At 36.8% G+C, this 11,630-nt stretch overlaps 1 protein-coding gene across 1 annotated transcript; it reads right to left on the minus strand.

The window, feature by feature from the left end:
* Positions 1-641: 641 nt before the first annotated feature.
* LOC116024782 (CLIP-associated protein-like) lies at positions 642-10,626 on the minus strand. The gene is made up of 21 exons (XM_031265777.1): positions 10,294-10,626; positions 9,042-9,197; positions 8,887-8,949; positions 8,589-8,657; positions 8,301-8,466; positions 7,817-7,978; positions 7,181-7,278; positions 6,339-6,413; positions 6,192-6,260; positions 6,012-6,097; positions 5,803-5,920; positions 5,459-5,557; positions 5,032-5,371; positions 3,068-4,863; positions 2,793-2,894; positions 2,443-2,547; positions 2,279-2,353; positions 2,119-2,187; positions 1,938-2,006; positions 1,510-1,611; positions 642-803 (listed from the first exon to the last, which is right to left on the minus strand). The coding sequence occupies exons 1-21, from the start codon at positions 10,624-10,626 to the stop codon at positions 642-644; spliced, it is 4,314 nt and encodes a 1,437-aa protein (XP_031121637.1).
* Positions 10,627-11,630: the final 1,004 nt, after the last annotated feature.

Below are 11,630 nucleotides of genomic sequence, written 5' to 3' on the forward strand. Positions count from 1 at the left end.
TATATATATATATATATATATATATATATATATATATATTTTTTTTTTTTTTTTAAATTATAATAATTATTCGGGGACGGGACGGGGAGAGGTATCCCCGTCCCCGGCGGGGAATTGAAAATTTTCACATCCCCGTCCCCAATTCCCAAAATTTTTCTCCATCCGGGATCTCCGACGGAGACGGGGCACATTGCTCGTACCCTTCCATTTACTCCGTACTATTTAGCATTGTAAATTTTCCCTTTCAAATTGATAACTAAGCAAACACCAATCCAATTACTTGTGTCAATTTTCCCAATATGAATGCAAATTAAATTGAACTCGTCAAATCTTGAATAATCAAACAATGATTATTATTGTTAATTTCCTACCGCTTGTAATTCAAAAAACAAATGAGGATTTTCATTATAATGGGCACAAAGTGTATTATACAACAATTGTATCCGAAAACCACATTCTCCAACTACACCTAGCTGATTTAAGTAAAAAATAATAATAAGACAAAATTACATGACAAAGAAGAATACAACTTTTTAACACCCTCAAAATGCACATTCACACAATGTACATAACAAACCACATGAAATCAACTCCTCACACCAATCTACAAATCACATCACCAAAAACAAAAACACCATCTTCTAACTTTGGGTACCATCTATCGGAGCACCTGTTCTTGCTTGTGATATCCGATTAGCGTAGATTGTCACCAGCCTCAGTTGTGTACTATTCAGCCCTTCCAAGTATGGCAAAAATGCTTTCCCAAGCATTATGTATATGTCAACTAAACAGAAAACAACAGTCTGCCAGCAAAGAAAAAGAATATACTAATCAAGAAGAGCTTCCAAGGAATTAAAATAGAATACCGTACCAAAAAATTATAACTGGACATACAAGCACACAAAATATACTATGATGCATACTTTATAGGATATACACAAGTTTGGTGCCAAAAAACTCATTCAACAGTTAATTATATTAATATATACTCTACTCTTTCTTTGGTCAATTTAGTATACTTCAATTCAATTTTTAAACTTAAAAGTTACTTTGTTTATAATATACTATGGCCTTTTTTGGAGTACAAAAGAAGTTCCACTTGCCAAGAACTCCGATCTTAAAATTTAAAATATTTGTGCTTTAAAACATTGGCAAGAAGTGATAAAAAAAAGTGTAGAAAGATAGTAGTAAACTTCCACACTCACTTTCACCCAAAAAAAAAATCTTAATCTCCAAAATTACACAATTGATTTGTCATGCCCTCTTTCAGCTATTCATTGTTGCAATCATTCAATTCTCTATCACGATAACAATGAAACTACAGATGCATATATCTCATCTTGCACTACTCTCTACCAAAGAAATTCTCAAATCACAACAATGTAGATCAGAGTGTAGGTAACAATTAACATTCATCTTTATAATTTTTGTAGTCCTTGTCTCTAGAGCATAATACAAATTTCTTGATTGGAACAATTAATAAATGCATGAAAAGAAATTAACTCTCACCTTGCGAACATCAGCACTTTGGTTCCCGAATGCATCAAACAAGGCAGGCAAGAAGGAAGGTAATTGAGACATTAACTCCTCCTGTGAAAGTCTGCCCACAAGCTGCAGTAAAAGGCATTTAAAATACAATATCACCAACCAAGCGGACACAGTTGCTTTGAGCTTTAACCTTTTGTAAAGAACATGTATTTCCATTCAAAAATGTCATAATTTCACTGGATTAAGAGGATATCAAATATTTGCTTTTTGGTTTTGTTGTTTGGATATTTCATTCAGAATTGGGAAAGGGAGAGTGGGTGGAGACACAAAGAAGGAAGAAGAGTCTTCACATTCTGAGCAAATGAGGCCATTAAATTACAGTAACTATGAGGTGTGAAGTTGTGAGTGTTCACAGTAGAATACAGAAAGGCATGTGGAAAATAATAAACCTTTGTCAGGGAGTTTATACAGGTTACAAGAGTCTTCTCATCTTCAGTAACCAGTGAGGGAACAACAACCTGCCATACCAGAAAATTGAAGGATAAGATCAAAAATGGTAAAGCAGCAAGAAAAATAATTGGGGAAACAGTCTTGACAATCAAAATATTAACGAACTTAGGTATTACTTACACTTAAACATCTGAATGGGTCGTATTGAGACAACACTATTGTCAAGCAATGTTCTGCTTCATTTGCTACCTGAACCAGGAATCAACATCAATAAGGCATCTACAAGAAACAGGAAAAGTGACAGAATATCACAAGAGGACATGAGCAATAAAAAGTTTACTTTGGGAACAGCATCCTTGGTGACATGAAGCAGTTTTTCAATTACGATCTCAATTGATTCCTCCATAGCATCTTTCTGAAATAAGCATAAATCAAGTACAGTAAGTTGTTATTTTCACCCAAAAAAAGGAAGAAAGATGTCTCATTGAATGGGGACAAACAGACCTGATTCTTCAGCATTTCAACTATCATTGATAGAGCAAGTTCCCTTATAGATGGCTCAGAATCACTTAAAACCTCAAGTATGGCTGTTAAAATCTGATTGAAGTACTGCAGCAACCAAGAATTACATGTTATATTTACACATGCATTTTTCCCATTAGTGAGTAAAAAGTAATGCTGCAGGAGAAATTGGATACCCAATCCACAAACAGAAATTTCTCCCACTGGCTATGTGAATTTGTTTAACAAAAGATACATACAATCTCATTAAATCTTAAAATACCAATTAATGTTGATCAAATAGTAACGTGGCTAACCCCATCATTCAGAATTGGTTTTGATGGCAATAATACCTTATTCCAAATAGATTGGTCATTGGCAACAGAAGCTTCAACCAGCTGTTGAAGTGCAGCACACTTTTTTGTCGTAGGACTTCCATCATTCCCATTGCAAATCTACCAAAAAATGAAGAAATGAAAGGTAATAACGTTTAGAGATTTCCACTAATCAGCATGTTGCAAAGCAACACAAGAGACACTAACCATTAAGTATTTATCAAGCAACAGGAATAAAAACAGAAGTTGACTTCAGAAAGTACTTGGACTATGCATATTTTTATAGAACATACCGTATGAAGAATCTGAGGGATACTAGGTCCAGTTTCTGGAGCTGAATTTATCTTCAATGCTGCTAGTTTAGGATAACTAGGTGATAAATCAGGTAAAGGCGCTTTATCAGCGCCAACACCTGCAGTACTTTGTTGCTGGTCTGAATCAACTAGCCCATTGATATCCAGGCGAGTGGAAATGGATTCCAACTCCATGGTTGAACCATTTTCATCAGTTTCAAGCTGTTTAGTAAATGTTCCAATGGTTTCAGTTGGGGTATTTGTCCCGTATTTGGCCTTAGAAGTAGGAATAGCAGTGTTGGAACTAGTTTCTAGACTGCTATAAAGATCTTGAGTATCATCAGATATTGAGAGACCAGTAGAGCCCGTGACATAGGTTGAATCTTGAAGAGAGTTCCATCTTCTGCCACCATCACTATCAACTGAACCACCAGAATACCTTCCAAATAGATGACTCTTCTTTGAAGATCCAATATATCCCTCTTCTGAAGATGTTCCAATGACATCAGATGGATCATATGAAGTCTTGGTGCGCTGCCTCTCTTTCTTGTTCTGGAGAAAATTCATCAAATCCACTTCAATACGAGGAGTATACTGTTTAAGGGCTCGCCTCAAGGAATTCTGTTCCTCAACTGATAAGCTAAGAATAAAATTCAGTACGGCTGTTGCATCAAAGTGTGTGTAAACAGAAATAATGCATGTAATAGAGGCTTCCTTTAGTTTTGTGTTCTTATCATGGGCCAACGGTGCCAATTTGGCAAGCCATAACTTAAGGATGCCAATGTTAAAAGAACCTTCAGAACTCGAAGGATGGTTATTGAAAGAACCAATTGAAAATTCTATTACTGCCAATTTTGCCTTTGGAGAACGCTGTTCATCCAGGGAACGGAGCAAAGCAGGTAAAAGGGAATCTGTACCATAAGTTTTTCCAACAATATCCAAAGTAGTAGAGCATGATTGCCTGACCAGTTCCTTAGGATCAATTAAGCGTGAGAAAACATGAGGCAAGATTCTCTCTATGTAACTTTCAAATGGTTTTTTGCAAGATGGGATAAGCTCTGCAAGTGTTGAGAGTGCAGCCTGGGCAACCTTATGATGGGGATCATCAAGGTGCTGGTAAAACAACTTCATCACCTTCTCAAAACTTTGGATGATTTCTTGAATACCTCTAGGCCCTTGCTGTAGCAAAGAATGAACAAAGTTGAAAGCAGAGACCCTGGCATTCCAATCAGAACTTGAACTAAGCCCCTCACTTAATGCATCACTAAGAGAAGCAGGTCCATCTGCATAGCCTGACAGATCACCCAGAGGGAATTGGCTATCATCAAAACTCCTTCTCCTGCTAGCAGACATCCGTCCTGTTGAACTTTTTCTCGATAGAGGCCTTTGAAAGTGAGGAACATAGTTACTATGGGAATCCCTGAAATTAGTGTCTCTATACGGTGTGTCTAAGTATTGCCTGTCAGCATGTGAGTTCATGTATCTCCTAGCCTCCCGAATATCAGGATTCTCTTCAACAAAGCCCCTTTCATGTAGTTTCTCAGAAACTCTTCTTGCCGGGAAGGATGAATGCACTGAGAGGGGTTCATTCCCCATGTTAACATGGTATGATAATTTAGTGGAATCTTTAGAACTTTTGATCTGTGTAATTATGTCTGACAAACCCAACCCACCATTGGAATTATTACCTTTAGAGATACCCAATGGTGTATCTACTAATAAGGCATTTGTAAGACTGTTTGATGCTGGAACAGCAGGTGGGAAAGGTGGATCACGAGAAGATGGTGGGTCAACTCCTGCACTAGGGGCAACAACACCTCAATTAAGCGCTTCATGAAGTTAAATATAGTAAAGCTATAGTTTAAACTTTAACAACACAGGAACTAAGAAACTTCGCAGACTGATTACTTAAAGAGCAAGAAATTTCATAAACCAGGATAAAATAGTGGAAGAAAAACAATTACCTAGATCTAAACTAGATGACCTAGTTTTCTCAGATGTGTCCAGGCCTTTTAGCAAGCTTTCTATAGCAGAAACTTTCTGTTTACTGGCATGCAGTACACTTTCTAGGCTTCGCTCTGAGCCAGTTGCTGCGGGTTTTGACTGCGACAGAAGTAATCCAGAGGAAATAGAAGCCCCTGATGGCAAAGTGGCACTTTTATCCATGGCAACAATCGCAGAGGTTCCATAACCAGGGAGATGTGGAGATGCAGATGCTTGAGGAGCAAGCATGTGTGAACTCCTCTCTCGAAGAGAAGGAGAGGCATGTCGCCTATGTATACCACCATCTTCCTCATTTATTATCTGTATTAAGATTTATTTTATAAAAGAATGCACTGATACTAAGAGTTAGCTGAAAATAGAGGCAATTTTTAAGAAAGAAACAAGTACCCTTTGGATTACAGAATCGAAGGATAAAAACAAGCGCCTTGAACGTTCAGGCCAAGTTTTTGCGAACATTCTGTACAGGGTTCTTGCAGTTGAGCGTACCTAACAAGTAATATATGTGAAATACAAAAGCATAGTCAATAAGGGAGTTATGAGACATACAAGTAAAACATGAGGAAGAATATGATAAATACATATTACATATAGGAAGTGCAATAGCAAAATAATATGCAACCTATCAATAAAACTATAAAAGTATTAACAAAAGCAATATGCATGTGTTCAGAATTTCAAATGTACTCATGTACACATGATTTATAAAACAGGATGATGAATTCATGACATACATCACTCATTGCATCAGCCACACAACATTTTATAAGGTCCTCATACAGATCAGAAGACCGTTGTATCTCAGGTGCATCAGGCCAATGTTCTAGTATCAAAAGTGCATACTCACAGCACCTATAATAGAAGAATGAAAAGAGCATTTTGGTTAAATTAGAATTTTTTAAAAAATAAAATATCATATCACTTCAGAGAAGTGAAATCAAACCTAGCACGAAGTACTGCATTGCGATCATTCTTTGCACAATCTGCTATACGAGGAAGTACACGGGCAACTTTGCAGTTGCGCAGCATCTGAAACCGAAAAACCCACAAAATGATTGAACTAAACATAATAATGCATAGGTGATAATTTTGTCTTTTAAAAAAGGTTACACAAGAGCATTACCGTTTTAATGCAGTTATCAGCTGATTCTGCAATAACAAGAACAGTTATCACAACAAGCTTGAAAAGGACCTGAATTTCAAATAATGAAGTCAGAAAAATGTTTGAGAAATTAAACATTAAAAATCAACAACAATAAAGAGATCTCACCGGAATGAACATCTCAGCACATGCCTCAAAATCTCCCAGAAGCTCTTTTGATAGAAAGTTCAGTAGATGGCATGCCTATCAAAATATAAACCAAAACGTACCATTTATGACCACATACACTAAAAAGGAAGATAAACTCCAGAATACAGAGCACACCATGTATGAGCACACATGGCATGAGATATGCAAAGATTTTGTATTAGCATAAATAAAGCTTTTGATAACGGAATCTACACACACCAGGTTACATGCAGGAGAGAATGGAAACTACAAGTGCAGTCTACATCACAAAGAGATATATAACACAAGGTGCTATCACCATCATAAGGTTTAAGGTTTACAACTCTGGGTGTGTAAATAGCATTTCTGTACTCCCTTGACAACAGATGATTTTGCATGCATGTATATCTAAGTGAAAATTCATTGACAAGCACAAAGATTAAGCAAAGTAGTGAAAACTACATACGAGACTGCATAAGAAAAATTCAAGAAATAAAATTTCTTATAGAAGAGAAATAAAAGTTGAAATTACTAATACAGCAACTCATGCATAATCAAATTTCGGTACCAGTTCATAGTACTGCAATTTAAACCAACAATAATGCCATTTTTCAAATAAAAAGGGAGGTCTAGGCAGGGGATTAAGAACTTCATTTCATCAGTCCGAAGTACTTCACCGTGTAATAAAACTCCATCTTTGAATAATTGAATATTAAACAAGTATACAGGTTTTCAGAAGAGCCTACAACACCATGCTAGTTATAAGTCAAACAAGTACAAGATGCAAATTACAAGAAACCAATAAAAAGGAACCATGTAGTTTTATATTTCTGTTACTAAACCTGTTTCACTATGCTGGATCTCCGATCAGATAATTGTGTGCTCAGAGGGCCAACAAGTTGTTTTAGAAGTCCACGAAAGCAAGGGTAATCAGCTGCGCCTGATTGAATTAAAAGAAAGAGGTAAGCATACATTGAGAACAATTCAATGTGTACATAAAAAGTATGCATAATATAGTTTTAGCAAAACAAATTAATTTAGGATCATGAATGGTGTCACTGACACTTTAAAAAGATATATGCACATCACACGGATATCTCATCATCACTCAGCTTCTTATTCCGATCTTTCTGCAAGCAATCAACCATTTATATTTTCTTGCAGGTGAAGGGGGTATATCAAATTTACTGAAGCTCTCTTAAAAGAAGAGATCCACTTCAGATATCTTGTGGGCATTTTGGGATAATATTCTTTATGAGTTGCTAATAGATGTGGAGAGTAGCGTTGGTAGTGCTCATCACAAAAACAACGCCAAATAACCAACTTCCAAAGCAACTACATTAAAGCCAAAGTTTAAATTTGCATATGGTCCCTAAAATGGAGACCTGTGAATGGTTTCAAAAAACCATTAAGGATGTTTGGCCATGGTGGTGTTGGGGGTGAGGGGTTGTTGAAGATTGTTGCAGTAGGTCACAAACCTCCAATTACAAGTCCTTCTACTCTCTGCATGGCAGCAATACGGATAGACCAATCCTTATCTGGTACAAAGGTGGATGCAATCTTCTCAAATTCCCTGATTAGCTCCTTTTCTGAATATACTTTAATTGGGTCAACTGGTTTTTCTGTAATATCACCATCTCCTATACAAGAAAAGATGTGAAAGCAAACATTATTACCAAGTTAAATTATTTGTTAATTAGTATGTTCTTGCCTCTACCTTTCTCAATTCCTTCTCCCCTTACTACTTTCCACAGACCAAATTACTATTATTTAATGGCCCCTTTAATTAGTCTAGAATGGTCCAGATAATATGTCAAAAATTGACAATCACTGTTGGTAGGCCATTTTTTAAGGAGACAGAATGTGAACAAAGTAATAAATAATTTCTCTTCTCCAAAAAAAAAAAAAAAAAAAAAAAAAAAAAAAAAAACCTTACAGTACGCAGGAGTACTAAGTACTAACCTCCAAAGAGGGATACCTCCCTTGTTGAATATTTGGCCTTGGGACTGCTTTTCTTGGTACTGTGGCTTACAGATCTAAACTCAGGGGCAGAATAGTTACTTGTAAATCCATCTGTGGGGCGATTCTTGGGTTCAATTCTCTCAAGCCTTGCATTAATATCTCTTAACTGCAGTCAGTTCACACATCAGAATAAATATGGAGCTAAAATACTATTTTTTGTACTGGAATTTATATAAAGTAAATGAAAAGTATAACTTCAATGGCACCATGTATAGCCCATGGACCTACCATCATTGGAGGAAGATTATGACGCTGAAGTTCATCAGAGAAGTGAGGACCTACTTGTGTATACATTTCCTGTGGAAAAATGAGAGGCGGAGGGAGCTGTTAAAGGCATATTTATTGGTTTAAAATGGGTTCAAGTGCTCAATTAAGAAAAGATGATAAGTGCAGTTTAAGAATCCTTTGGTAATCTGAATGAACTATAGAAATATATTCCCTTCCATTAAGCTAGTGTCATATCCAAGTATCCAACAACCACAAATATATTGACGGCTAAAAAAGAGAGTTGATAAACTGCAATAACCTCAATACACGCTGTAGCTGCTTCCCTCACACCAGGGTTAGGGTCATTTAATAGTTGCAAAATCTGAAAATAAGATGGAGTATAGAGTAGTTTAAGATTGGATCTAAAAAGATTAGAATACACAATTGAGTGAAGAGTGTATTATATCAACATACAGGAGGAAGAATAGCTCGTTGAAGGGGCAGCTCTGTGGATGCAAAGAGACCAATTGCTGATGTAACAGTACGAGCAAATTCTTCCCGCACTCTAAAGCTTTTATGCATCCAAGCATAACACCCTGCCCTCTCAACAATGATTGTTGGAGAGGAAACCTGGAGCATATATGATTATGAAAGATATAAATATCTAGAGTTTAGTTTGAGCAAAGCCCTAAAGAAAATCACTAATAAACAAAAATCAGGAATGTGTTCCTATTTTCACAAATCCCAAAGGCAAGAAAGCTAATAGAAGTAATAAAAATGTTGACTGGTGTGTATTCTAGAATTTAAGATACAGTTAGGCACTATTTTAGATTTAAGCTTATTGAAAATTTGAAATGAATGGCCTAAAATGTTTCACTCTCTTGTACAAACCTTTTGAATGATCTTTTGCAAATGACAATACCCTAGACAAGAAATTTGGAAGTTCTATATTGAATTCTCCCTTGTGCAACCCAATTGTTTATGATCATCTCTATATGATATTTTCCCTCTTAGAAACTTGTTTCCTAATTATGTTCAAGTCCAGGGCAGAAAAGGATGTATTTCCCAGACATGGCAGGCTATTCTAAGACAAATGTTACACCAGACGTAAAACTCATTTTTTTTTTGATAAGTAAACATTACACATAAAAGTTTGTCTCTCTCTCCTGTTATGTATCTGTACACAAGCATATGATGTTATTTATTAGTGTTGGTTTTAGCTTAAAATGCAATCAGGAGTACATTGGGGATATCTATGCTAAAATATATATCATGTTGAATCTTTCTAAATGCTCCTTAATAAACAGAAGGGGGTGGGGGTTAGTAGAGGAAACGCAAAGAGAACTACGAGACACTGATGCAAACAGAACATTGAATAGCATCTAATATAAAGCAGGGAAATATTTATACTTCATTAAATATGGTTCACTAGGAAGGAAGAAGGGAATAATTTGATCCGATTACATTCAAACAAACAGCAGGTGAAATATATTTAACACTCAATAAGTCAATATCAACCGCCGCCCACTCCGGATATGCATTTACAAGTTACAACCAACTAAAGATCACAGAAAAAGGGAAATGAACTAACTAATTAACTAAAGGCAGGCATACTAGTTCAAACAATTGAAATCAAATCGGGGAAAGTTATAAAGAAAATTCGGTATGTCAATTGAAAAAAAAAAAAAAGTAATTGTAGAGTGAGGAAGTGTCCATGCACGCGCACCTCCATCAAAGTAAGCAAGAGTCTCCTGGCGGCGTCCCGAACGGGCTGCTTGGCATCGCCCAACCTCTCAACCACGGCAGGAACAAGCGCATTGAAGTGGAGCTTGAAGTGATCGCCGGACAGAACAGCGGCCGACGCAAGCGCCTGCAGAGCTCCCTGAGAAACCCTAAAGTTGTTGTCCTTCAAGAGATCCAAGCAGACGTCGACTAGCGAAGTGACATCGGAGGAGGAGAGGCTCTTCCTGGAAGTTTCCAGAAGCTGGTGTAGTCGCTCGACGCCCGCCATTCTCTCCTTGGTGTCCTTGGCACGCACCAACTCCAACGCCTCCTCCATCGCCGGATTTCCGGGGCTCCGATCTGATGCTCTCGGGTCTCAGATCTGCGGTGAGAGAAAATGTCGGTTGATTTTTAAGTAGAGGGAGTGAGAGAGAGGTTTGTGGTGTAGTTGTAGTGTGGACTGAACTGCGAAGAAGAGAGGAAATCCGAAATCTTCAGGGTAGAGGAGAGAGAAAACTACCGGAAAGAGATAAAGTGAGATTGACGGAGGTGAGGATAAAAATATTATTTGTGAAATTAATAATAAATCATTTATTAATAGACAGCTAATTACATCATAAGAACAATGCTAATTGCATACTGTATTTATTTCTGTCAAGTAAAGAAAATATTGCTACTTCTTTAATGTTACTTCACTTAATACACATTCCGCAATTAAATCAAAATCAAAATCAAAAGTAGAGCTCATTTCACTTTCTTTAATTATTGTAACTATTGTAATCTATCCGTATCTATACTCTATACTAATAATAAAAACAGAATCTTACTTTTACAACTTTTCGCTCAAACTATCGCCTAAGTTATTCTCTATTAGTTAAATCACACGAACTTTGAATTGTTTTGTCTCCTTTCTCCTAGGGTATTGTCTGTTTCAGGGTCTTTTGACGAAGAAGATTATTGGTAAGGGGAAGGAAGTCGGAGGCATGTACGTGTTAGAGCAATCTGTATCTCCGTGCAAGGCCATGTTGAGTGATACCTCACATTTTCGGTTACACCGTCGGTATGGTCATCCACCATTATCAACCCTGAAGAAGCTTTTTCCTGGTTTAGAGTCTCTGTTTGATTTCCAGTGTGAGTCCTGTGAGTTTGCTAAGCATTGTCGAGTTTCCTACCCACCTCGTGTCAATAACAGGGTAGGGTCTATATTTGAACTTGTTCATCCTAATGTTTGGGGTCCTTGTCGGGTCATAGAGAATAATGGGTTTAGATATTTTGTAACTGTTGTGGACGATTTTTCTAGCCCTCTAGGTGTACGTGGTTATATCTTATGAAGTCCATATA

The sequence above is a fragment of the Ipomoea triloba genome, chromosome 7 (assembly GCF_003576645.1).
Source record: "Ipomoea triloba cultivar NCNSP0323 chromosome 7, ASM357664v1".
Classification (NCBI taxonomy): domain Eukaryota; kingdom Viridiplantae; phylum Streptophyta; class Magnoliopsida; order Solanales; family Convolvulaceae; genus Ipomoea; species Ipomoea triloba.

What these genes read in the sequence shown, in the direction of transcription:
- LOC116024782 (XM_031265777.1), bottom strand. Translation starts at nt 10,626, where the DNA reads ATGGAGGAGGCGTTGGAGTTGGTGCGTGCCAAGGACACCAAGGAGAGA. An exon ending in GATCCAGCATAGTGAAACAG is followed by an intron (nt 6,414 to 7,180) that starts GTTTAGTAACAG and finishes ATATTTTGATAG; the next exon opens with GCATGCCATCTACTGAACTT. An exon ending in GTATAAACTCCCTGACAAAG is followed by an intron (nt 1,612 to 1,937) that starts GTTTATTATTTT and finishes CTTTTACTGCAG; the next exon opens with CTTGTGGGCAGACTTTCACA.